Raw genomic sequence first — 27,079 nt, forward strand, 5'->3', positions numbered from 1 at the left:
GGAGATGAACGCGGCCGGCGGCCGGCGCTATCTGCAGGCCCATCTTCGACCGCGCAGCCCGCCCGCGCCCCAGCGAAACCCAGCCTCCCGGGAGGTCGAGACGGCTCTCAGGCACGGTCTCCTCCTGCGTATTTCCCTGTGACAGCATTTTTGCCATTCTCAAAGAAACGTTCGAGAAAAACAACAAACAGCCTGCCTGACTTCGGTCAACGGAGGCCTGAACCCGAGGGGCTCGAGCGGCCGCCGGGCCGCAGCTCGGGCCCCGGGCGAACCCGGAGAAAAGCGGCCGCCTGCGCCCTCTCCCCACCTGTCCCGCGCTGGGGCTGCCGCTCTACCGAGGCGGGCCGCTAGGAAAGCCGCCGGGGCACACTCCGCGGCGGTCATGAGGCGGGCTGTACCCCCGGCTTGGTTCTGGGACACCCTGTGCTGCCTGCGGGTGCACCGGGTGCACCGACTCTGCCCACCCTCCAGGTAAAACAGTGGTTTAAAAAAAAGAAAGTTGAAATACATTCCCGCTGGGTTTTTTCGTCTTTTCACATAAACCGTATCTTCCTTGCTTCTTGGGCTCCGCCGAGAACAGAGCAGCAGCTGGGGTGCAGCTGTGGCAACCGCTGTCCCCACACACCCCCTGCTGCTGGGCCTCCTCTTGCAGGAGCAGGGGAGGACGGGGGAGAGGGCTTCCAGAGCAGGTCCCCAGGCAGCCGCCTCGGGGCAGTACCACCTCCGGGAGCCCACGGAGGCCTGTCTCCAGGCCCCTCCTTCTCTGCTCTCCTCCGGAGTCCTGGGAGCCCGAGAGGGACTTCGACCCAAGCACCAGCTCCTGGATTCGGTGAGGGCCGAGGCTCGCCCTTCACATTTAGCGAAATGCCAGTGAGGAACTATTCTAATTCCGCTTCAAACCACCAGGCCCTGAGATACTGCGCAAGCCCCCCGTGTGGGGAAGCAGGCCTCGGGCCTGGCAAGACAGAACGGAGAAGGCAGGCGGCTCCGAGAGCGGGGGCTGGACAGGTGCCGGGGAGTCTCGGCTGGAAATCTGTCCTGACGCAGGCTGCACGGGTGGCCAGCAGCTCGTCCCCCCAAGTGTCCAGCACGACGGTGACCTGCCTTCTCTGGGGGTTCCGCGTGGACTCCAGCCCCTTCAGGCACTGGGGAAAGGCACAAGTGGCAGAGGCAGCAACCCCGCTGGGGGAAGTGACGCACCTTCCGCGGGGCCCCAGCACCTGAGATGAGCCGGCCTGGCTTCGTCCCCCGCCGGCCGGGAGCCGCGCAGCCGCTACCCGGGGAAGAAGTAGTCTCTGTTGCTGACGTCGTAAGGGCTCTGTGGGCGCCTGGCATCCGGTCGGCTGTGCCTCGAGGCGCTGTCGGACCCAGGGCTGCTGGGGGACACCGGCGGGGAGATGAGGGGCACCAGCCCCGGGGTGGGCTTGGGCCTCTCGGGGACCAGCTGTCCCAGCGAGTGTGGTGGGCGCCCACTCGCCTGGCCGTCCTTCAGCGCGCGCAGCCTCCACGTCTTCCTGAACCTGCGCAGGGACAAGGACAAACCACACGGGTGCTTAGCTCCCCTGCGGTGCGCTGAGCGAGAAACAGCAGCTCTCGGCTCCCAACGGGGACACCACTCCTCCCCTCGCAGAGGCACGCGACTCTGAGGAGCCGGGACTCTCAGCAACACTCTGGGGACAGCAGGCATCGCCGGTCCCGCTGACAAATGGGGAAACCGCGGCCTACATGACCACGGGTGTCCCTTAAAGCACTAGGGACTGAACCGGTCCCGTTCCAGAGCCTGGTACACATCGCTGGTCCCACATGCCTTTACTTACAGAAGCAGAGAACTCTTCCCATGTGGAGGAGCACGGGCCCCTCACCTCTGGGGCAGGCAAAGGCAGGCGGGGCAGGGAACGTGCAGCGGGCAAGGGCCGCCCCCTCCCTCAGCAGCCCTGCCCCTCAGGCGGGTCCTCCCGGGCCCTGCCGTGGGCACTGCGCAGGCACAAGTGACTCTCGGGCAGGAAAGGGGACGCGGAACAGGAACGAGATAGACATCTCTGCCATCACAGCTTCCCTCGTCAGCTCCGCGCCGGGCCCGCGGCCAGCGTCACGCACCCAGCAGCAGCCCCCCCAGAGCCGAGCACGAGCCAGACACAGCCGCCTCCAGAGCTGCACCGGGGCCCCTCCCCGAGGCCCCCGGCCCCCGGCCCCTGCTCTGCACGGTCCCCCACCGACCCCAGAGCAGGGCCACGCGCCTCCCCCGGTCCCACCTCACATCAGCCGCTTGGAGAGAGGAGGGAAACCACGGTCAGAAACAAGGTTCGGGGGTTTTCCTTGGGCTCCTTCCTATATCAACAGGCTATTCCTGTCCCGGTGACGATCAACCATTGATAGTTGGCTCCGAATCGGCCCCTGGCATCCGGCCTGGGATCGGATGGAATAAACAGTGTGCGGAGTGTGGCTGCGGCTCCCCACTCGGGCACTGGCACTGCCGCAGGAGGGGCTCTGCAGCCGCCAGGCCTGGGTTGGGGGAACAGTCCTCCCTCGGGACACACAAGCTTCTAGAGCTCAGACCCTCTGACCCAGGAGCTTGGCTTCCAAGGACGCACCGGGAGGAAAGCAAAGCCTGACACACGAGCCCGTTCCACACCGTGTTGTCTGAGAGCGAGACACCCCCCCCACCCCCCATCCCCGCCCAGAGCGGCCAGGGCACGCCCGTGTGAGGGGCCGGGCATGCCACGGGGCGTCCTGCATCGAGGTACGGCAGCTTCTACGGTGGAAACGTGTTTCTGTTCCAGCTGATGCTAAAGGTAAAAGGCAGGACTCGGGTGTGGAATCCAAGTCCTCACAGGGACGCAGAAACCCCAGGAGCGCTGTGCAGCACGCTCGCCTCCGCGTGAACTCGTCTCCTCCGGGCGCGTGTGCAGGGCTGTGCACACCTCCGGCACACTCGGGAGCTAGACACTCAGGGCCTGAGCTTCCCGGGTGTGTGCTGGACTTGGCCACACTCACGTTTTTAAAAATCAACAGTGGCTGTCTTCGGACAACGTGTGAGTTTTTCTTCTTTCCAGCTGTCACTGTGTAGCACATGAGCACGAATCACAATTTCTTTTCAAGTCTCTGTGGGCATTACCTAAGCTCCAGGGAAAGCGGTGTCTGACCCCTTTCTCCAAAGTGAGGGACTGGATGGTAAGTGAGAAAGGAGCTTTTCTGCTTTTGAAACGCTCCGAGTGAACGAGACACTTTCTAAAAATCACTGAGCTCGGGACGCCTGGGTGGCTCAGTTGGTTAAGCAGCTGCCTTCGGCTCAGGTCATGATCCCAGGGTCTGGGATCGAGTCCCGCATCAGGCTCCTTGCTCGGCAGAGAGCCTGCTTCTCCCTCTGCCTCTGCCTGCCTCTCTGTCTGCCTGTGCTCGCTCGCTCTCTCTCCCTCTGTCTCTGACAAATAAATAAAATCTTTAAAAAAAAAAAAAAAAAAAATCACTGAGCTCCACGCGCCTTCGGGGGAACCTGGCTGGGGCGTCTGGCGCGGGTGCTGTTCTGGCGGGTCCAAGACCCGCTGCCGGGCCCCAAGCTCCTCAGCCGGCGCCTTCTGTCAGCCTTACCTGTCTGTGCCTCGTGATGTTTTACTTAAAGATAAGGGCTGCAAATGCAACAACATTTTATAAACCACACGATGACCATCGTCTTTTAAATAAGTGACACGGAGAGACTGAGCCCTCATGAGAAGTGACTCAGGGAGCACCCACGGACACAGCCGCTCCCGTGGCCGGCCACCAGAGCACCCTATGTTTTCAGTAGTGGCTTCAACTACGGGACCAAGACACACAGTTGGGTCACAAGGATTTAAGCAGCCACGACTCAGAACCCCTGCTTCCAAAGGCACCACACCTGTTTTCAGTGGCACATCTGCAAGTGTTCTAATTGTCACTGATAATGCTGAGAAAACATTCAGGAGAAGCTATGCTTTGAGATGCAAAACACACACGTTACACAGAAAAACACGCCTCATGGGCGGGCGGGTTGTGCATCCGCGGGCCCATCGTCTTCCGCCAGTTCTAACGGGGCCGTCCCAGCGGCACCGCAACTCTTCCAAATACCCAGTTTCCCCAAGTTTATGCACCTTTCTTGACATGTGGGCTTTGGGGAGGGGAGAGGTTTTCACACTTGAAGTAACTGGCCTGGTCCCCAGTGCATCTGCCGAACACAAGAGAAAACGGAAACTCACCGGCGAGCAGACAAGTCCCTGATGTGACAACCCAGGGCACAGCCCGTTCACGCTCCCAGACGCTGGCCATGCAGCCCCCAGCCTGTGGCCCGCACCGCCCACGGCTGAGCACAGCGTGTCTGAGGAGCGAGCCAATCGGTCCCCAGCCCCGCGCTCCGCCATCAGGGCTCTGCGACAGCCTCTTCGCCGACAGCGGGCCAGCCTAGTGGGCAGGGACTCTCAGGACTCAGGGCCTAGTCCTGGCTCTGCTGGCAACAAGCTTGCGTCCTTGGGCAAGTCATCTCGCCTCTTCATTATTCATCTCGTGTCCCCGACTAACGGACCCGGGAGACCCCGTGCAAAGAACGTCGGGCTGGGGTCGGCTTTCCCGGCCCAGCCGTCAGCTCCCCAACCCTCCCAGCTCCCGTCTCCTCATCCACCAGGCGGACGCGCTGTCAGGCACTCTGGAGGGTCTGTGGCGGGCCCCCCAGAAGGCAGGAGGAAGGACATAGCCTGCTGGCGTGGCCGTCTCTGGCCCGCACAAGATGGTGAGCTCTGAGCATCCCCACGGGCCAACCTCCACACGTGTGGAGGCTTATCTCCCGCACACGCTCTGGGTGGCTCCCCTCTTCCCTGGGACAGCAGAGCGGACACGGCCGAACCCAGTCTGAGACGTCACCTTCCAACCCAGACCACCTTGGCACCAAAGCTGGTTCAGAGTCTCGGGGCGGGGGGGGTCCCACGAGTGAGGAAATGTCTCTACCCCTTCCTCCCGGACACCCTAAAACCTCCCCTCACAGTCGCCGGCAAGAACCTCAGAAAGCTGCACACGAGGCAAGAGGGACAGACCGAGGCTGTGTCCTGACCGAGAGCCACCCTCTGCGCCCGGCCCGATGGCCCCCGGGTCTCCAGCTCGGGCCCATCGCAAGGCCCTGCCCTACAGTCGTGAACGCTGCACGTTTTCTCACCCGCCCTACAGCAGGAGTAGGGCCGGCGGATGTGTCCACAAGCCTGGGAACAGTGACAAGATGACCAGCCACCGGAGAGAGACATGGAGCGGCGTGTGCATGGCGCCAGCTCGCCGGCGCCGGAGGACGCGCCAGACAGAGCACTGGGCAGGGGGCCTCCGGGTCTGCTTGTTCTGGGACGTGGAACACCTCCAACGGGGTCTGCCCAGGCCCCTCGGACCTGCCCGTTCACAGACTTCCGTGGTGTTTCACGTGGCCCGACAACCACGTCGGTATGTGGCTCTTGGAGGACAGGCAAGGTCACGTGACACGGCAGCCCCGAGCCTGAGGGGCGTCTGGCGAGTGTGACGGACGCCGCCCCCTCCGCTTCAGCAAACAGGCTTCCCGGTCCCTCCGCGCCCACACAAGTTTTCAACCTCCGAATGCCACAGGGACCGTCACAGCCTCGTCCACATCCGCCCACACGCGGGCAGTGATGCCCGCCGTCTCCCAAACGTGTCCGCCCGGGCTTCTCACAGGCACAGAGAACGCCGTGCTCCCAAAGTCGAGTCGCTGCGGTGCTTGGCTGTCCCCCTCCAGCCAGCGTCTCCGCGAGAGTGACAACACGGCCGTCCGCCCAGCCGCCAAGGCCAGAGCCCCGAGGGTCACCCCGGACGTGCCGCCTTCCTGCTCATCGGACGTGTCATCCAATCTCTGATACACCCCGAATCAGCCAGGTGAGGCGGCGGCCCCCCAGGCCTGCCCCAGCCCCCCAGCCCCACTCACCTCAGCACGACGCCGACGCACAGGAGCGTCCCGAAGGCCAGGCTTCCTCCGGCCACCAGGAAGGTGGGCAGCGGCCCTGAAGGCGAGTCTTGCACTAAGAGAAACAGGAGCAAGAAGGGGGAGGGATGCCTCTCGGCGGGACGGTCCGGAGCCCCGGAGGGTCCGCAGCCCCGCGGGAGGGGACGGCGCCAGCCAGCGCTCCCACCGGAGCCGGCCCGGGAAGATGGGCCCCTGGTGGAAGCGGACCCCAGGATTCCACCGCCCGGAGCTGGGAGGAGGAGGAGGGGCACCTCGAGCTCAGAGCCTCCGAGCTCCCGTGGCCACAGACACTCTCCCAGTCAGCATGGCCTTTCTAGTGGGGCTCGGCCTGTCCCCGCTCAGCCTGTCCCCATGAAGCACATGGGGCACAGGACTCCCGAAGGCTCTGGGCGCCCCACTGAGGACAACATCAGGAGCTCAGGTTAGATGACGTTTTCTCCACTGGGTGTCATGTCTCATCTGTCCCTCTACTCGGTCATCAAGCAGTGTGGAACCCAGTGTGGGGCTTGAACTCGCAACCCTGAGACCAAGACCTGAGCTGCGACCAAGGATCAGGTGCTCAACCGACAGAGCCCCCCAGGGGCACCCCCGGACCTTACATTCTAATCAAGGGAAAGACAAATCTGTACTATGACCTCAGTAGTGACAGGGCAATGATGAAAATCAAAGAACGGGGTGACTGGGACAGGCCCCCTGACAAGGGGCATCTGAGCAGAGAGCTGGGTGTTGTGAAGCAGCTGGCCACGGCAGGCAGAATGTGCAAAGACCCTGAGGTAGGCATGTGCCGCAGAGCAAGGAGGGCAGAGTGAGTGGCGGGAGAGTACAGGAGGCGAGGTTAAGGGTGGGGTCCTGGCCCGCAGAGACCAGAGCTCGGACATGTGATTTCAGAGTCCTGGTCCTGGTCCCCGGCTTGAGCAACCCCATGAACATGCTGCCCGTCACCAGGATGAGGCAGACGGAGAACACATCTGGGCCGGCAAGGAGAGGCAGCTTCGAGAGTCCGCTTCAGACCTAAACTTGTAATCTGTAGGATCACCCCCCTCCCTGGCGGGTTACCCAGGCTTCCGGAGAGTTGAGTCTTGGTTATCAGACGTGGGATCTGAGTTTGGGAGTCATCAGCCCACAGATGGCCTTTCCTGTTACACATCGGGCTGGAGAAGCCCATCCCCCAAGGGCCCCATCCCTACCAGAGCCCTGGAGGCCCACCCTGGCCTCCCCACCGCCCCCCACGATCACTCAAGGCCGGGAACCTTCTGCGATTCCCCCAACTGGATACGCCCTCTGCTATCTCTCAGCTGCCCTTCCTTTATCTCCATCTCTGTTTCGGCCTGTCTCCCAGGCTGCCCTCTGTTCCGCTTACACTGCCTCGCTTACACTGTCCTCTTTGTCTGAGCCTGACCCCAGAGACCTCTGAGCAGAGAGAAGGGGGTGGGTGCAGACCTCCGCCAGGCAGCCTGCATGGGAGCAGAGGTCAAGGATGGCCTCAGAAAACCCAGAGCCGGCAGAGCTGGCAGAGCTGCCCCAGGGCTGAGGCCCTGGAGCCCGGACCCTGGGCTCCCACATGAATGGCAGACCCGGGGCTGCTCTTGGTGCAAATATTGGTAAGCTTCCCTGGTCTTGCAGGCAACAAAGCAGATCTCTGGGGTCAAGGGCACCCAAAATAAAGGCTTCCCCAACATGTGTTCCATTCCAGACTCCGAGAACATGGTCTTTGGCACAGGCACTTGTATTCTGGGCCAACTGAGGCACATTTCACTGGTCTGTTACTGGTTCCCTCACCAGCGTTCAGCGGACGATGTCAGACTTGCACAGACATGGCAACACTGCCCCTTTCCTTCTGCAGACTGGCCTTCCGGCAACATTTCCAAGTCAGGACTTTCTGCAGAGAAGCGTTTTGTGCCCCTCAGACAGAAGAAAAAACACCCAGTCCTTACCTGGGAGGCTGGTCGTGTTCGCAGAATTTTCGGAGAGATTACTTCCACCGTCCTCGCTGGTGGTCAGCACCTGAAAGACAGAGTCCCCGTCAGCGGTTTCTGCAGATCCCCCCGTCCCTGGCACCCCTCCAAGACCACCTTTCCTCTGTCTCAGGACCTCTCTGTTCTGTCGCACTCAGCATCTGCGCTAGTACTTGCGTTAGTCGTATCTACGTGTTGCTCAACATGGGACTTCTTCCCATCTGCCTCCCCACCAAGAGCCGGGGGCACAGCCCCTTCCCCAGAAGAGATACTCGACAGACAGGCGAACGCAGCACGGTCCCAGGGAGCACGTGCCACCATCCCCTGGGAAAACCACAGACTAGGATCCTGGACCCACGCTCACTAGCTCTGCATCCTTGGACAGGTTTCGGAACCACTGTGGGTGTCCCCTTCCTCTTTTCCAGGCACAGCCCTCCTGGCCCTGAACCCCATTAACAGTTGGAACAAGACTCCAGGTGCAAGCCCAGAGCAGAGCACAGCCGGCAGGCCCTCTACCGGAGTCCGTGCCCACACCCCGGCTTGGCTGGGAGCATCGGGCCGCACTGCACAGGCTTCCCTGGGAGCTTCTGCCAGGGCCCGGACAGCCCCGTGGTCGGTACGGGCACAGCGCCAGGCCCTGCGCCCCCTCCCGGGGCCACCTTGCTACAGGAGGTGCTGAACCTCACAGCTCAGCTGGCCCTTCGGGGACTGAGGACCCCAGGAGGTCACGCAGCTGGAAACAGGATTACCTGAGGATTTGCTAAGCAGCTTCAGAGGCAATCCTCTTTCCAGAAAATTATGACGCCAGGAGCCCACAGAGGAAGGGCTCAGAGGGACTGAATCTGAGTGGCCAGCGAGGCCATGAGCAGAGTCCGCCCGTTCGGAAGTGCGACAGCAGCCATGAGGCCCAGGGACTCTGTGAGCCGGGCCAGCATCCCGCACGTGTCACGAGGGCCATGGCAGATCTGGGACGCCCCCACCCCGTTTTACAGAGGCTCCAGGATGACAGTAACACCCATGCCACATTTAAGTGCCAGAGCTGGGATTTGAACCGACTCCTGTCCGGTGCCAGCCCACAACTGCTCCCCAGGTTCTGCTGCCCTGACTCCCCATGAGGACTCGAGCTCACCTGTGTGGAGGAGGACACCTCGCTCTCAGCTGGAGGGCTCCTGGGCTCTGTGGAGGGAAGATGTGTTACGAATGATTCCTGGACCCTGAAGCCCCACCAGACGGGCCCCAGGAGCAGAGTAGTTCATTGCCACCTTACTTAAGAGAGCCTGACGTTAGAAATGACGAAGTCATCAACCCCAAGGAATTCACTGTATAAATGAGGATATATCCAGATGCGGCAACAGTCTCTAAAAATAAATCAGAAAAGGGGCACCTGGGGGGTTGCGTGTCCCACTCTGTTTCGGCTCAGGTCACGGTCTCAGGGCCATGAGATCGAGCCCCACATCGGGCTCTGCACTCAGTGTGGAACCTGCTCAAGATCCCCTCTTCCCCCGGCTCCTGCTCACATTCTCTCTCTCGCTCTCTCTCAAATAAATAAATAAAATATTTAAAATAAATAAAGTAGAAAAACGTTGAGGATATAATGTATAAAAAATGCAAGACTGGGGCATGTGGGAGGCTCAATGGGTTGGGCCTCTGCCTTCGGCTCAGGTCGTGATCCCAGGGTCCTGCGATCGAGACCCGCATCCGGCTCTCTGCTCAGCAGGCAGCCTCCTGCCCTCTCTCTCTGCCTCTGCTCTGCCTACTTGTGATCTCTCTGTGTGTCAAATAAATAAAATCTTTGAAAAAAAAAAAAAAAGGTAAGACATGGAAAGGTTCATGTGGTCTGATCCAAAGTCCCTGAAGAAACGTATTTCTATCATTATTATTGTGCATTATACTATACTCTGTAACACACATTCACACACAGGAGAAAAACACAAGGACACATCACCAGGCAGAAGCTCTATCAACATCCGAACGCTCTCCCCCTCATCTGTTCGCAAGAAGAAACATCTGAACAAATTCTCATGTGTCTGGGTGGGTTTGGGAGGCTTGGCCCAAGAAGGGACGTGGATCAGGCACACACATGAAGCCCCCCTCCTGGGAGCAGGATTTCTGCAGAAACTTCCCCCCCACCCCCCTCCATCCCGCAAGCATCAAGACGTCAAGCGCGGAAGCAAGAGCAGGAAGGTGAGGCCTGGCTCCGCGGCAAATGTGGGCCCAAGGGACTCGGAGCTGAGCTGTGACAGGCAATGGGTGGGATGTTCTGGATTTTAAAGTATTTTCTTTTCAGTCCCTCATGTTTCCATCTAGAAGTTAAAACCAGCACAGACATGGTTCACACAAAGATGTGGAGCCTCCCTGAGGCGGGAGCGGAGGAAGGGACGGAGAAGTGCTCCTGCTTCTGCTCAGCGGAGAGTTTCCAGCAGGACAGGCCTGTCCCCAGGAGGGGAGGAAACCAGAGCATGTTCACCCCTGCACTGCACAGAGGAAACAGAGTCCCAGAGAGGGAAAGCAACGTGTCCAAGGTCACACAGCAAGCCAGCCCCAAACCAGCCTGGGGTGACTAGGAAGGATCCAGTCTGATTCCCGGGTGCTCCTCCCGCGCCGAGAACAGGCAGACCCACAGCAGGGGTGACTGGAGGAGGAGCAGAGGGTACGGGCACCAGTGACAGCGAAGACCGGGAGTTGGGGCAGCCCTACTCAGGGAATACAGCTGACCCCAGACGGCCACTGGATCCGGGGCCTCCCCCTCTCAGCCACATGCAGCAGCATCTGTGGCCTCAGGGGCCCCAACCTTGCCCTACGGCCTCCAAATCTGGGGGATGGGGCCCAGACATCAGGGGCTCCTAACAACTCTCCAAACCCAGAGAGATGCTTCCGTCAGAAAGGGGGACCCACCTAGTCTCTCCCCGCAGCTCTGACGCCCAGCATGGCACGTGGCCAGAGTAGGGCGCTTAACTTTTGATGGCTTAGACTTCCGGGTACAACGTGGAAATTTTATCTCAACCCAGAACAACTACAATTTTTCTAATGCATAACAGAATTAAGTCTTACTGACAAGACTTGTTGAAGGCTCCCTAGATGGCCACAGAGCCCCTGCTGCAGACCATCCTGTCCCCAGACACGGAAGGTAAGGCATGTCTGCACTGTCAGGAATAATCGTCACTTCATTTTACAGATGAGGAAACAGGGCCCGAGGGACGTCAGATGACTGCCACTGGGAACGTGTCCCTCAATCATCAGCACCCCTCTGTGGGCAGCTCCACTGGCCACACCCCTGCGCATCTGTGCGTGCTCGGTTCCACGTCACGCTCCCTGGTGCTTGTGAGGTGGGCCCTGCCATCTCCATTTTACAAAGACCCCGAGGCTCAGCGTTTAGGCAAATGTATTTCATATTTCCTAACGCCTCCCTTCAGCAGCCACGCTGGGCAAAGAAGGGAAGGAACAGACAGCCATGGCCCCCAAGTGCCTCGAAGTGACTGATGGCAACAAAAGCACACCAACTGTAACCATCTCCAGCATTTACTGAGCGCCTGATGTGTGCCAATCTCAGCACCTCCCATGGATCAATCTGTTTAGTCTCCACAACAATATTCGGGGACAGTATCATGATATTCCCCATTTTACAGATGGGGAAACTGAGGCATGGGCAGCTAAAGAACTTGTCCAAAGTTTTGTAAGAAGTAAGTGACAAGAGGATGCCTGGGTGGCTCAGTGGGTTAAAGCCTCTGCCTTCTGCTCAAGTCATGATCTCAGGGTCGTGGGATCGAGCCCCGCATCGGGCTCTCTGCTCAGCGGGGAGCCTGCTTCCTCCTCTCTCTCTGCCTGCTGCTCTGCCTGCTTGTGATCTCTCTCCCTCTGTCAAATAAATAAATAAAGCCTTTTAAAAAAAAAAATGACAAGTCTTTCTGGCTCTTAGAATGATTTTTTTTTTAAGATTACTTACTTCCTGGAAAAAGAGAGGGAGTGCCTGAGCAGGGGGAGGGGCAGAGGGAGAGAGAGAGTCTCCAGCGGACTCTCCGAGGAGCACGGAGCTCACGGATCTCCTGACACGAAGATCACGACCTGAGCTGAAGTCAAGAGTCAGACCCCTATCAAACTGCGCCACCCAGGCGCCCCTGGGCTTTTCTTCTCCTTTATTTTTAGAACCATCTCTAGAGTGAGCATTCCTCAAATTCACAGACTGTATCGTACTCATCTTTGTGAGCACAGACCTTAACACATCTTGCCAAAAAACTATGTAGTTAGTAAAATTTCAATTATGGAAAAGCGTTTAGGAAAGACTATTAGGAACCTCAATGATAGTTGCGGCCGTGTGTTCTCCTTGTGTGAGTACCTCCAAGATTACAGGAGACACTTTCACATTCGTAACAAAATGAATGACAAGACTGACAGACCACACAGGAGGGTTTGGGTTTTTTGTCCCCACCCGAGTTTTTAAAACAAGAAACTCATTTCCATTAACTTGAGGATTGGTTGGAGTTCATGCGCTCCGGTTTTAGGATAGAGAAATCCAGCATGAAAGGCGGGAGAGGCCCCCCGGGACAGATAAGTGATCTGGGCTAAGACACTGAACCTCTCTCTCCTAGAAGCTGTTTCTTCACTTCCGGCCCAGCCGCTTCCTCCAACACCCCCGCGCTGAAGGGCACAGAGTCCCCGTAAACACCGAGCGCGCTGACCCTCAGCGCTGGGCACGGAGGGGGCTGTGCCGCCGGAACGGACAGATCCCCACTGCGCCTCTGGGGGCGGCCGAGAAAGGGGACCTTAACGTCCTCACCAAACGGAAAGACACCTGCAGTGCCCGGTGAGGGCCCCAAGCCGACCCAATGAGGCACCATTCGGCAACATAGTATCAAACTCCTGAAACTCACATAACATGGTGTTACAGGTCGATTACACTCAATACAGATAAGAAATGGGGGGGAGGGCAGAGAACAGAAAACCATTTTTTTCTGTTCCTCAACTGTATTATGACCAGTGAAGGGCGGGGCTTGGGGGCAGGAGCCCAGAGCGGGAAGCAGGAGGAAGAAATAAGGAGGTGGCAGGGAGGCGTGAGGCGGGGAGAGGGGCTGACCGAGCAGGAAGGGGGCAGGGAGGGCGGGCTTCCGGCAGGGCCTCCCCCTCCCGCTCACTCACAGCTTCACACCTGCACCACCAGCAGCAAGTCAATCACTGCAGGCCTCGACTCCCACCGCTGCCCACACCACAAGCAGCAGCGGGCGGTCTGCCAGGGTGGGGGTGGGGGGGCTGCTCTGCGGGGCCCAGGGGAAACCTGCCACGGCCGGGGACACGCACACACCCCAAGCAGCCCCCTTTCTGTGGAACAGCCAAGAGCCGTTTCCACTTAACTGTGTTCGTCCTTCCTCAGCAGAATCAAGCGGCCACTGGCCACGGTCCCCAAACATGCCAGAGGCCCAGGGCCCAGACCCGGCGAGCGGGAGAGAGCAGCGCGCCAGCGACTGCGGCCGGGCCGGGTGTGCGTGCGCATGTGCGTGCGCGTGGCCAGGCCAGTGTGCGTGTGTGCAGCCTGGCCGGTGGGAGAGCGGCCGCGAGGCCCCGGCTGGGGAGCTGAGCGCAGCAGGCACAGTCTCTCGGGAACCGCGTGCCGGAGCTCTTGAAGGCGCAGACTCTCCCCCTCAGGACAAGAGGGGGGCCAAGGGTCTGAGCTCAGGGCACCCCAGGGACCCTCGGTGTCACTTGTCCGCTGAGCGCGGGTAAGCAGCGAGACCAGGCCCGCTTACCCCCGCGGGCTTCCCAGGCCCTGCAATAAACTCTCCCTGCAGGGGGGCTCTGGGGCCACGGGTTCCTAGAGGGAGGAGAGGTCCGGGGAAGCCCTCCCACCGGCGAGAGGGGCTGGCGGCCATCCAGCTGCGACCCCTCCTTCTGGCCGGACGTCCAGGGGCACCGTCTCCCTGCGTCACTGCTGCAGGTGCCGGCAGGGTGATGGCCTTACTGGACGGAGCGGCCCCGCTGCCCCTCTCTACCCGCTACCCCACCCGCAAGCAGGCCTTCCACCGCGGACGTGCACCTGCCGCGCCCTGCGGCTCTCACACCTGGGCTCCAGCCTGGCCCAAACCCCCGTTCCCACCTGCGTGCAGACAGCCTATAATCCCTGTCTCCATGGAGACACTCCTCCACCGTCCGCCACCCAAAGACCTCCTCGGGAAGCGTCTCCTCCTCTCTCGGCCCGCAGCCTGCCAACACGCGGGTCAGGGACGCGCGGCCCGCAGCGTCCACGACCACCGCGAAGTCTCCCCACACTGCCCACCCCACGCCCCCTCCCCAGTCTGAGTGGCTCGGGGTCGGTGTCCAGGACGGTGATCCTGGGACACCCACAGCCTCCCTCCTGTCACTCCAGGGACCAACCAGCACGGTGTGGCAACTGCAAACACCCCCCGCCGCCGACACGTCGCTATCGCTGGAGGGTGTCTTCTCTCTGCGCTCACAGAAACTTCCGCAAGGGGCCTCCATCCCAGCCATCCTGGCAGTGGCCCTTGAGGTAGGGAACAAAAACTCACTGCAGCCCGTTATCTCTAGGCTCTAGCGTTTCAGGAAAAGGGGACAGCATGTGCCCAGCCACAAGCAGACCCTGAAGATGACCAGACAGGCAGAGAGAGACGGGCCGTCCTCCTCAGCACCTGCCTGTGCCGGGGTAACGTGGACCAGAGCCACACACACATCCACCCAGGCCGGGGCCCCTCACACCAGGAGCGGCACACATGGGAGATGCCGTCACCTACGCAGACATGTCCGCTGTCACGAGAGGCATGCCAGAACAGGCTGCTGACAAGTAAATCACGCAAAGAATTTCTTCAATGAAACCAGCCAGAGCTTGTTTTGAAAACAGACCTGGAAGGGAACCGGACAGGTCTCAGCATTCCCGCCTCGCGTGGGCACGGCTAAGCTCTGAGAGGCCCTCCAGCCTGACTCCCGGGTCCAGCCTGTCTCCCATAACCTCCCTGTCCCCCAGAGGTCACCACTCCCACACCAGCGCTGAGAGGCAGGAGCGGCCTGCATGTCCGGGTCCCGGGCAGCTGGGAAGCCCACTGATGCCCCCAAAAGCCAAGGAACTGCTCCATCAGGAAAACTCGCTAAACCCCACTCTCCAGACGGCCCCCCGCTCTCTCACACCGGCCCCCCGAACTCCCCCCACTGCCCTCAGCAGGGGGGACAGCCAGCTTCTCTCTTGGGGGGCTCTAAGGATCCCCCAAAACCACATGTGCATAGGAAAGGGGTCCCGAAGGCTTCAGCCGCTGATGGGAGATGCCACCAGGTATCCTGTCCAAGCCTCTGCGGTCACTGCAGCAAGGCACAGCAGCACAGCCACCCCAAGCTGGAAAGTCAAAGACTGGACCCAGTGCTGGCCAGGCGGCCCAGCTCTACTGCCGCCCACTGTGGGGACAACGTCTGTAACCTGAAGAGGGACACCCACCAAGGACACCAGGTGCACAGGAAGGGAGCAGACCAGTGCGCAGGCTCTCCACGCAGCAGCCAGGGACCAGACACCTGAGCAGACGTGGGTCCTCCGGGAGCCGCCGAGAACTTCGGGAGAGCAGAACAGTGGACTTGTGTCGGGACTCGTCTACCCCAGAGGACAGGGTGGGGCTCACGTGAGAAAGAACTTTCTTCCTGAGCAGACATGTCTCCAAGGAAGACACACAAATGGGCCAGAAGCACAAGGAAACGTGGTGAACATTCACAGCTCCTGATGGAAACGCAGACCAGCCCCACACCCACTTCACACCCCGGGGGTGCTCTTACCAACAACCAAACACAAAGAACAGAAAATCCCGAGTGTGGAGGAGGCTGTGATTGGACCCTGTGCATTGCCGGTAAGAACGTAAAATGGTGCAGCCACGGAGGCAAACAGTGCAGTAGTTCCTCAAAAGATTAAAAACAGAACTACTGTGTGAGGCAGCAATTTCACTTCTGGGTATTTACTCGAAAGATCCGCAAGCAGGGACCCAGACAGATGCTGTCCAGCGGCGCTCACCGCAGCGTCCGCCACGGCAGCCAGAGGGCGGAGGCAGCTCAAGGGGCTGTCCACAGGTGAGTGCACATGCCACACGTGGGCCACTGTGCCCTGAATAGGCCTCAGCCTCAGAGGAAGGAAGCTCGGACACTTGCTACAACAGGATGAACCCCGAGGACATCACGCTACGCGAAACAGACCTGCCACCGAAAGACAGCTCCACCCGTTCAAGACTGCGAGCACAAACCTCTCCTTAATGAAATGACACAATTAGATACTTCAACATGATTCATTACAATCTTATCAATAATTACTACTCTATATTCTACGTTTCAACTAAAAGTATCAAAATATAATTTTCCAGAAAACCATGAACCAAATTTAATTTCAGCATCAATTAGCACTTGACTGGCACTTCCATGAGGAGCGAACCTCAGAGACAGGGAGCAGGTGGCAGTCCCCTCCGCATCCAATGGAGACAGAGTTTTGGTTTGGCAGCAAGAGCAGCTCTGGGAGCCGACGTCGGGACGGCCTGTGAACCGTGCAAACGTGCTTCCCGCCACTGAACAGATACTCAGAAACGGCTACGGTGGTCAAAGCTGAGTTACATGTGTTTCACCACATCGCAACATTTTTAAAGACAAAGAGCGAGCTTTCTAACACACAGAATTTCTTAAAGCTGTTTGTGACCGTCTGAGCAGAGGGTCAACAGGCCTCAGCCTGAGTCCGAGACATTCCCTCCGCACAACGCTGTCAGCCATCTGCCCCCCTGCGCAGGCTTCCAAGGCCACGGTAAGGTCCAGCATTCGGACCATGAGCCTGTTCTGGCTCAAAATGTACACAAATCACAGAATGTCACAGACAGGTCAACACGAGCTAGCCTGAGGACGTTCCGATGCATTTACATGGTCTCCCTGAGGGAGCCACACCAGTCAGGCCTTCCCGGCTTCCTGTCTGGGCCTGCGGAAGAGGGTCCGACAGAAACCTGCCTCCTGCTCTCCACGGGCAGGGCAGGACAAGGACCAGCTGGGATCTGAGCCTGCAATCTTACATGCGTCCAATTCAGAAGCTCCTTAACCCAGGCCTCCTCTGGCTCCCCCAGGACAGGAAAGAGGGGCGTCACGCGGCGAAGCAGGAAGAGGAAGAGCCACCGTGCGCCAGCCTCCGCTCGGGGCGGAGTACCAGCCTCTCTGGGCCAGTCTTCTCCCCGGGGCCGGGTGTGAGAGCCAGCAGGGCGGGGACGGGCCGGCCGTCACTTCTATTCCTGTCTTTGTTTTACCCACACGTGATCAACGCACGGGTGTTGTATTTTCTGTTTTAATTACCTGGTACTTAAGAACAACTCTTTTGGCTCAACCCTGTTGCTGGGCTAAAGAAATGCGACGCTGAAGCCTGCCACCGTTCTAGGACGCGGACACCGGGAGCAACGGAATGGGCTCCTGGAGTGGGGGGTGAGCCCTCCATCTCTGGAAGCATTCAACCAGACACCAGATGACCCTCCCCCCGACACTATAATCCGAGAAACTCCTGCACTGGGTCTGGGTCTGCTCAATCCTAAGCTTTCACAGGAAGGAATCCAAAGATGTCTTAAATTGTTTTCTCTCGAAAAACACATAACAGTCGTGTTGGCTGCTGCTCTGTAGTCACCAGGAGAAGAATGGGAAACAGAGGCCAAGCAGCTCCCTCTGGGAGGCAGGACTGACACAGGAAGGGTCAGGACAAGAGGCACTGGTATTGGAAATCCTTCCCAGCTTCTTGGCCACGAGAATGTACTAACTTGGTAAGAATTTCAGCTGTTAAGGGTGACTTGGCTCAGTGGGTTAAGTGTCTCCCTTCGGCTCAGGTCATGATCTCTGGGTCCTGGGATCGAGCCCCGCATTGGCTTCCTGCTCAGCGGGGAGCCTGCTCCCCCACCCCAGCCCCACACCGCCTGCCTCTCTGCCTACTTGTGATCTCTGTCTCTGTCAAATACATAAAATCTTTTAAAAAACTGTCAGCAGTTAAAAAAACACATTAATCACAGTTACTAGACAACACATTTTCGAGAAACACCTGGTAACATGAGAGCCTCACGGTGTTCTCCACACATGCACTTAAGAAGGAAAGCGGCACACTGAAATGTTCTCCCTGGGTTTCTCGAGGTGGTAAAGATACTGATGATCATCATTTTTCATACTTTTGTGGAATGTTTCACGTTTTCTACCAAGCACAGTAATTTCAGTAACTCCCCAAAGGCAGTTTTATCATCTTTAACACCTTTTTAAAATTGAGACATTAGTAACTGTGGACACTAAGTACAGCTACACATTCTCAGTGGCTCCCCCATGAAGCTGGGGCGCTACATGCCCCGGCCCCCCATCCCCCGCCCGCGCCTCCACAGCCAGGAAGAGGACCCGCGCAAGCAGAGCCGAAGGCCCCAGCTGCCGGCAGCACCACAAGCAGCGTGTGCACCCCACACGGGAGCTGGTGCTGGCCTCCCTCCCAAACCCGGGTGGCTGCAGGCTCACCGTGACAGCACCAGTTGGGGGACAGTAACACAGTGGACACTTCCCCGCCACGCCCACCACGGTACCTATCCAAGGGGTGCCGCTGGCCTCGGGGCTCCAAGTGCTCCAGGAGCCGTGTCCAAACTCCTCCCGAGCCCGGAGCTGCACCACGTGCCGCAGGCCCTTCCAGGCGTCACTGATGGTGCACTGGTGCCGGGGCTCCTGGACCTATGGGCAGGGGGCCCAGCGGCAGCAGGTGAGGCCAGGGTGCACCAGCCAGACAACCCTTGCCCCCCCTTCAGTGGCATCCTCTGTCAGATGCAGGGAGGGACCGGCTGCAGAGACGCCCAGAGCCCCCGCATGGACCCTGCCAGGGTCCGACCCCTCGCCTGCCTGCGGCCCAGCTGCCCGTCCTGGGCACCACATCCTCTCAGGCCGGTGAAGGCGGGGCACAGCATCCTCACTGCTGTGTGCTGAACGCGATGACCCAGCCTCCCGAGGACCTGGGTCTCACCCACGCCGCACAGCAGGGAGTCACACGACCACAGAGAACGCCTGTCGCATCCCAGGAACCCCAGGGCCACTCTTCTGCATAAGTAAAAGGATTTACCATCCATGTGGTGAAGGTCTTCGAGCGCTCAGCCCGGTACCGGAGCTCGAACTGCAGCCTGTAGAAAGAGGAGTTCCAGGAGGGGGGGTCTCTCCACGTGACACGGAGCCAGCGGGGATTTCCGTCCACAGGCGTGACGGTGACGTTGGCCGGCGGGTCGGGCTGCACTGCGGGCGAGGAGGGCAGGCTCCCATGCAGCGGCAAGCGTGGCCCCCGTCCCCCCCGGAACGGGCCGGAGACGCCCCAGTGCCCAGACCAGCCCCACCCCCCGTGTCACCTGCCAGGGCACGGGAAGCCCCCAGGGCACCAGCCCAGCACACCACCCCCTGTGCCCCCCAACCGTCTGTGAGGGGCGTCAGAGGGGCGGGGGCGTCTGGCCAGGGCACACAAGAGCTTACTCACGGATTCCGTAGCCCTTAAACGGGTAGAGGCTGCTGGACGTGGTCCCAGCACTGCTGCTGACGCACAGGGACACCACGTACAAGGAGTTGTCCCCCTCCGGGACCTCCAGCTGGCAGGAGAACTTGCGGGGCCCCTGGGAGTAGGGGCACGGCTCCTGGGAGTGTCCCAGCGGGCGGCTCTGCCTGTGGACACAGGACAGGACGGGCTGGCTGCCGGTGTCCGCCTTTGTTCAGGGCCGCGAGGTTGAGATGCCCCACGCTCAGCAGCACTTAGCAGGTCTCGTGATTTCTGTCGATTATCCAGCCTCACCGAGCCTCGGTTTTCTCATTCGGAAATGGGAATATCGGTAACACCGACCCCCCCGGGGGCATGTTAGGGTTTTCTGACCACACAGGGAGACAACCAGGTTAGTGCCTGCGCAGGCAGGTCCCAGTGCCGAGCTAGAGCATACCCCGCCCCTAAGGCACTGGACGAGGGAGCCTCCGGCCTCTGTCCCCAGGGCGGGGCAGCAAGAGGCCAGGGAGGCCCCCTCCCCAGCCCTGAGTCTCTAACAGAAACCACTTGGCCTCGGGGGAGGAGGACAGCCCATGGAACAGCCAGGCACCTGCTCCCCGGCTTCCCAAGGAGGCCAATGAGCCCGGAAGAGAACTCTGGGCAGCTACAGACATTCAGGGTGAGTCAGACACGGTCCCACCGGGCCTGGAAGCCTGACGGGGCCACTTAGGACGTGTGTGGGCGCAGGAGGGGCGGGTAGCCCCTCACCTGGCCACTCGCCGGGGCTACAGGTCCCTGCTGATTCAGGGGCCGACCCCTGCTCAGAACAAGCTTCCCCCTGCTTGTGCGCTCCCAGGCAGAGTCAGAGCCTCCATCCCACCTAACGCTGAGGGGTGTGTCACCAGGGGTACTGAGGGTGGGCGCCTCTCCAGCCGTCCTGGTGAGGACGCAGCCCGGGGCCCGCGCTGGGAAGAACGGGTGAGCCAGCACCGTGGGGCGAGCGCACCCGGAGAAGGAGCAGCGCGCACCTTCCCCCCACGGACTGGCAGCCCTTCTCCTGCTTCCCCAGTCCAGGAGCTGCCGTGGGGACCCAAGAGCCTGCCCAGTGTTTCCATGGCAGGTCTGGGCAGGGAGGGAGACCCTGTCTGGGGACAAACACCTTCTAGGTCCCAAACGACGACACCGGTGACCCGAGTCTGCGTCCCGGAGGTCCTGATTACCCCTACGGGCAGCCGTGCCGCTCGCAGGCGGACTGTAGCTCAGTCGTGCACAGAGAACGGGCAGTAAGGTCGGCCCTTGATGACACTCGGCACACGGACACCAGCAGAAACCAAGCCCTGGAGTCACTGCCCGGATCTCTGACCCTGACGACCTCCATTACCAGCACCAGGACACGGAGCCAGCATCTCCCCCGACAGCCTTCCCAGCTCCTCCCGGGCCCCGCGGAGCGCCCCCCTCCACACCCCGACCTCCCCCCGCACCTGCCCCACCGTGGCTCTCAAGGCCTCTCCTAGGGAAGGGGCCTGATAAAAGGCTCACACCCCACACTTCTCAAGAGCTTCCAGCTCCGGCCCTCTCGGGGCCTCTGCACCTTCTTCAGAGCCAACCCCAAACCTGGCATTTTGAACAAACTCAGACAGACTGGGGCTCTGATCCTAGCTGAGCCACCGACAAGCAAGATGACCTTAAAGCGAGTTCGTGGATGGCTCGACGTCAGCCTCTCCATCTGCTGAGCACGGGAAGGGACACTGCTCCCCCCACGGCTACGGGGTCAGGTGGTCACGAAGCAGCACCGCCCAGCTGGCAAGTTCTCTTTCTGTCCCCCAGCCCCTCCCTCAACCCCAAGTGGTGAAGTCTGGGAACCCCTGGCCAGCCGCCCAGTGCGAGCCGGCACCCCTCCGGGGGCCTCCAAAGGACGGGGCAGACAGACACACAGCCTGGTCCAGATACTCACAACTTCCTCACCAGTAACGTGGCCCTGGTGGTCGGGGAGGGTGGGTGCCGGGGCGTCCACTCACAGGCTACCTTGCTGAGCGGACTCTTTCGAAAGCAAGTGAGCTGGGGCTCCTCGGGGGGCACTGAAGGGAGAGCACAGCCAGAATGAGGGGGACACGGCCCTGCAGCCCCCCAGCCAGCCCCAAGACCACACTGAGCTCGCGAACACACACACGCTCGTACAATCTTTGCCACAACAGTAAGGTAATAAAATTAACCACACTAACCACCAGGGACGCTGGGCACAGGGGTGACGCTGTGGAGGAGGAGGAGCCCCCAAACCCAGGCCTCAGGCTGTGAACCCCCGGCCTCAGCCCTAAGCACGCGGGCCAGGAGGAGGGTGGGGTCCCCACCGGCCAGATGCCTCCCCCCCATCCATCTCGGGGCTGGCAGATGGCAGTGGATCCTTCCTGATTTTGTCAGGCCAAGGAAATCACAGGCGTTTAAAGGGACAGCTGGGACCCGATCCCTCGCACTCTGAGCTCCCAACTCACCGTCCACCAGCAAATGCACGGTTCCGGCCAGGCGGCCATCCTGGTAACAGGAATAGTTTCCAGAGTCGCTGAGCTGCACGGACCTCAGAAGCAGCCTTCTTCCCACAGCAGCCCAGCTGCCCTGCGGGGAGCCGGCCACGGGCTGCCAGTGAACGGTGGCGTCGTCTCCCAGCTCCCCGCCCGGGCAGGTCAGGGTCACGCTGGCCCCAGGCAGGCTGGTCACCGCACCGCTCGCCACCTCTGTGGAGGGAGAGGACGCTCGGTAAGCCCACAGCAGCCAAGAAGGGCTTTGCTCCTGCTCCGGGAAGTCACTGGGGCTTCAGAACCCCACGCCTCTCTAGCCCAACCACTGGTCCCAGCCACGGCCCCCCAGGGACCTCAGGAAGCCCCGACTCCTCTGATCAGAAAACCCTCGGGGCGCCTGGGGGGCTCCGTAGGTGAAGGGGCGCCGTAGGTGAAGTGTCTTTGGCTCAGGTCATGGTCCCGGGGTCCTGGGATGGAGACCCATGTCCCTGGCTCAGCAGAGAATCTGCTTCTCCCTCTGCCTCTCCCCCACCCCACCCTCGCACTGTCTTCCAAGTGAGTAAAGGATTTAAAAATAAGTAATAAATAAAATATTTTTTAAATGTATAAGTGAAGAAAAAAAATAAATGAATCTTTAAGAAAAGGAAAGAGAAAACCCTCGGGGGCCTGCCCCTGTCCACAGCATGAATTCCCAGCACGAGGCCTGGCGCCCAGGGCCTTCCACCACCCGCCCCAACGCTCGCAGGCCTCACCTCTCCCTGAGCCCCTCGAGGGTCCGGAGCCCCGCCGCTGCTCCCCATGACCTTCTCCGTCAGGTCTCCATACCGCCCAGCCCAGGCCTTCCCTCAACCCCCGCTGGATCAGGTCCCCACCGGCGCCCCCTTCCTTGCCCGGCCCCCACCCACTGCCACAGAGTCACGACGGCTGCCCCCGTCTACCCTCCAAGACTCTAACGCCACAGGAATAGCCAGCCTGGGCTCTGCTCTGCTCCGTGTCCGGGCCCAGCCCGCTGCCTGGCACACGACAGGGGCCGCCGGACACCCGGTGACCGAGCGAACGCCCACACCCAGCTGCTCAGCCGGCGCAGGGCCGCACCGGGACTCCCAGGCCAGCAGGGGACCCTTCCACACGCGGTCAGACGCGCGGGCGTCAGGAGGCTGCGCAGCGGCGGGGCGGCCCCTCTGTCCGGGGACCCACTCCTGCCTACGAAACCCGCAGGACAATGCAGTTTTTATCCTTGGGAGCAAATCGGAAGGTAAAAAAGAGCAAATGTGCCCCCTCCCCCTGAAAAGTGTCGCGTATGTGCGACGCAAGAGAAAGAATACTGAAAATTAAAGAACAGGTGAACTTCCTTCAGTATAACAGAGTCTCAGAATCAGAGATAAAATTAGTCAACCAATTAACTCAACGCGTCCACCCAGCTAAGGGAATCGAAGCCAGGAAATACAGCCATTTTTCTTATTAAGCACACTTGGGGGTGCCTGGGTGGCTCAGGCCATGATCCTGGAGTCCCGGGATCGAGTCCCGCATCGGGCTCCCGGCTCCATGGGGAGTCTGCTTCTCCTGCGGACCGTCTCCCCTCTTGTCGTCTCTCGCTCTCAAATTAATAAATAAAATCTTTAATAAAAAAAAAATAAAAGCATACTTGGCCCTTCCAACCATCTGTGAGCGAGCAGCAGCAAAAAATCCTGCCCAAGGGTGCCTGGGTGGCTCAGTGGGATAAGCCGCTGCCTTCGGCTCAGGTCATGATCTCGGGGTCCTGGGATCGAGCCCCGCATCGGGCTCTCTGCTCAGCAGGGAGCCTGCTTCCTCCTCTCTCTCTGCCTGCTTCTCTGCCTGCTTGTGATCTCTCTCTGTCAAATAAATAAATAAAATCTTTAAAAAAAAAAAAAATCCTGCCCAAGATTTAGGAAACGCCCGCAGGAACTGGCCTCACCTTCCCCCAGCTCAAGAGCCAGCATCAACGGGTCTGACCCGCTCAGCCTTCCTCTGGGGAGGAGGAGCTCATGTCCCACTTGGCAGGCTGTCCTTCCGGCTCCACCACATCCAAGGTGGCAGACAGAGGGACTAAGGCTCAGCGAGACCCCCAGCTGGAGAGCACGCCCAGAGCGATGGCTGGACACGGCACGGCCTTCAAGAGCCCTCCTCACTTCACCCCTTGGAGCCTGACCTGCCCCTCCCCAGCACCCTCTACCCGGAGGCTGGCCACTCAGGGATGGGGACAGGGGCAGGGTAGCCACTGGTCCTCACCGGGTTTCTTCGCCAGAGCTTTGGACTCTGGAAAAACAGTCGAATCTCACCGTGCAGGGAGGGCCATTCGGGCTGGTTCGTTAGACCCCACGGCCTTGATTTCTCCTCCCTCTCTGACCTACATCCCACAAATATTCCAGAAGGACCCCAGGGAGGAGGACACCGTCTGGCAGCAGAAAGACCCTGTCCTTGAGACAGGAGATACATTCCCCACTGCAGAACAGGGACTCGGGAACCACGCTTCCCCAACAGCAGCACAACCCAGCCCCTGGAAGCCCGGGTTCCCTGAGGGTGCCTCCCTGCCCAGACGGCTCTAGAAGCCCAAGCCACAGCACACCCTGCACGTGGGGCCCTCGGTAAGGGTCAGATGCTGTTTCTGAAGCCGCTGCAAAATACGGCCCGCACCCACGGGAGCACACGTCCCACCATGAGAGCCCCAGCGCGTGCACAGCCACCGCCCGGAAGGCGCCCTGCCTTGGCAGTGTCCCGGTTTGGGTGCAAACCGTCTTTACTGTTAAAAATAGGTTCGCTGCACACAGACCCCTAATTTGTTCTGGGCCTTGATTGATTTGGAAGCTTTCTATAGGAAGTCCGCACGCAGCCTGCTGCGTCATTCATGACGGGTCCGGGACTCATCCAGGAGCAGCCGCAGCTCGCCCTCCTCTGCCTGCGATACCCCCCACCGTGGGTCTCCCGCCCAGGGAGGGCTGGGGGCTTCCCGCGTCTGCCGCATCAGAGTGCGGCTATCAGCTCCCTCCCATGTGCTCCTGGTCATCTGCGCAGTACTCTCCGGGGCGGGGCCGCTGGTCCCCGCATGTGTGTCACGTGTGTCCTGTTCCTCCATGACTGAACACGAGCCGAGCGTGCGGACGCCGGTGGGCACTCATGGACGCGTCCGGCCCAGAGTCCACAACGACTTCCGTCTGTGCCCGATGAAGCTATGTTTAGAAGCCCCACCCAACGCTTCTTTTTTTGGAGATTTTTTTTTAAGATCTTATTCATTTGACAGACAGAGATCACAGGCAGGCAGAGAGGCAGGCGGGGGCGGGGAGAAGGGAAGCAGGCTCCCCGCTGAGCAGAGAGCCCGATGCGGGACCCGATCCCTGGGATCATGACCTGAGTTGAAGGCAGAGGCTTAACCCACTGAGCCACCCAGGTGCCCCTGGAGATTTTTTTGCAGTAACCTCTATATCCAAGGTGGGACTTGAACTCACAGCCCCGAGATCAAGCCACATGCCCTATCGATGGAGCCCCCAGGCCTGCTGTCTTTTGTTCGTTATCTGTAAAATTTTATTTTTACCGTCCAACGCGCCTGATCACCACGACCACATTTTGGCTTTTCCGTTTTCCACCTGATAAGGCGGCTCGGAGGAGAGTTGACACAGATGGGACACTCGTGCGCACGGTACCACCGCTGCAGGAACCAAGACGCGGAAACCGCCGGAGGACCACGCAGGTTGGGGCTGACCTTCCCGACCCCTCTTCAGCTGATGAGCAGAAATCCGACCTCACCAGGCAGCAGAGCGCGACAGACAGGACAGACAGACACGGGCGGCTGCGGGAAGGTCCGCCAGGGCTGCTCCTTCCACGGACACTTTCACAGGGACGGCGCCCGTCCCCAGCCGTGACTGGGACATTCATCAGAGAACTCAGTAGGTGCTTAATACACGTCTAATGCAGGGTGCTGGAGAGGGACCCACAGGGACAGGGCCTCCCCACTGGAAACAGCCAAGAGAGCTCGTCAGAGATGACACAGTGGTCTGGGGCCAAGGCTGACCCCGCCCTAGAGAGGGACGCTCCTCAAACCAGCAGCCTGGAGCCAGAGGGAGCTCTGCGCTGCTTCCGCACTTGCCAGTTCCAGGAGACTCGCTTCTCTGCCCCAGGTCAGCCCGGAAGCTGCCTCCGTGTGGGGTGACCAGCCGGTCCCTCCCTCCCTGCTCTAACAATGCCCACAGCACTGGGGCAGCTCGAGAAAGAGCAAAGAAAAAGGCTTTTTTTCTCGTCCACAAAAGCAGAGCTGGGGAGCAACCTGATGGCCACTCCCTCTGCCAAGTCGCTTGAGTAATGGTTTTCTGAGTCTTTAAAACTGAGTCACCATTTTTTTTCCATTTTTTTTAAACAGGGAATGATTAATTATAAACCACCCATTGGCAACTATTGCCTGTCCCGGCCCTTCTTCCAAATGCGTCTCTTTTGGGGGCGCCGGGCCGGCTCAGTCGGTAGAGCAGGCAACTCTCGATCTGCGGGTTCAAGCCCTGCAGCGAGCACAGAGGGCCCCTCAAAAAAAAAAGCGTGCAAACTGTTTCTTCTAGAAACTGTGAAGAACACTTTGTCAGCTTCGCTTCTGAAAACACTCTGTGCAGGCTGGTCAAATACTCAGCCAGGAGAGACGGCAAGACAATAAGGGAGCTGAAGCCAGGGCGGGCAGGGCCCACCCTCCTGCCCTCACCCTGCTCCACCGGGACCTCCACCCCCTCCGAGCCAGGGCCAGCGACACCCGGGCCTCGGCCCCGGCCCAGCTCTCTGCAGGGAGGAAGTGCTGGCCCCTCTCAGCCCTGCCCGCCTCTCCAGAGGGCGGGCCGGGAAGTGACTTCTGTCTCTGCCTTCAACCTTTTTGCAGATTTTAGATCTGTAAGCCGCGTGGTTCTCAGAACCAGTACGTGTGCATTTAAAACAGAGGAGCAGCACAGCCTGGGCCTCTCCAAGCTACTCTGCCTCAGGAGGAGGACGGACGTGGGGCAGAACACAAGGGGACGGGGGGCGAGAGCGCGGGCTCCTCAGGGCAAGTCCCTCTGGGTCACAGAGGGTTCGCCCATCCCTGGGCTCTACGCTCTGTCCCTTGTCGCCTCTGCTGGGCTCTACAGCCCAGGCCCTCAGCTCTGCCGGCCAGACCCCTGTCTGCTCAAGGTCACGGCTCTTCCCCGTCTGCCCAGCCAGC

At 60.1% G+C, this 27,079-nt stretch overlaps 1 protein-coding gene and 1 long non-coding RNA gene across 6 annotated transcripts in view; one reads left to right on the forward strand and one right to left on the reverse strand.

Moving 5' to 3' along the window:
* Window positions 1-527: 527 nt before the first annotated feature.
* The window catches only part of IL6R (interleukin 6 receptor), a 37,545-nt gene continuing 10,993 nt past the window's right edge, over window positions 528-27,079 (reverse strand). For 4 of the 5 annotated variants that reach the window (XM_032319238.1, XM_032319234.1, XM_032319235.1 and 1 more), the window contains 9 exons: window positions 21,868-22,107; window positions 21,333-21,456; window positions 19,385-19,566; window positions 18,983-19,149; window positions 18,459-18,600; window positions 9,047-9,093; window positions 7,897-7,966; window positions 5,924-6,017; window positions 528-1,520 (listed from right to left, as the gene is read on the reverse strand). In XM_032319238.1, the coding sequence (XP_032175129.1) occupies window positions 1,274-1,520; window positions 5,924-6,017; window positions 7,897-7,966; window positions 9,047-9,093; window positions 18,459-18,600; window positions 18,983-19,149; window positions 19,385-19,566; window positions 21,333-21,456; window positions 21,868-22,107 (1,313 nt within the window). In that variant the 3' untranslated portion in view covers window positions 528-1,273. Of the gene's footprint in view, window positions 1,521-5,923; window positions 6,018-7,896; window positions 7,967-9,046; window positions 9,094-18,458; window positions 18,601-18,982; window positions 19,150-19,380; window positions 19,567-21,332; window positions 21,457-21,867; window positions 22,108-27,079 lie in introns of those variants that run through there. The other variant, XM_032319237.1, reaches the window with a different exon arrangement.
* LOC116576739 lies at window positions 12,533-16,275 on the forward strand. The gene is made up of 2 exons (XR_004280266.1): window positions 12,533-12,802; window positions 13,286-16,275. It is a non-coding gene; the product is annotated as an uncharacterized LOC116576739 (long non-coding RNA).

This window comes from Mustela erminea, chromosome 17 (genome assembly GCF_009829155.1).
Source record: "Mustela erminea isolate mMusErm1 chromosome 17, mMusErm1.Pri, whole genome shotgun sequence".
NCBI lineage: Eukaryota > Metazoa > Chordata > Mammalia > Carnivora > Mustelidae > Mustela > Mustela erminea.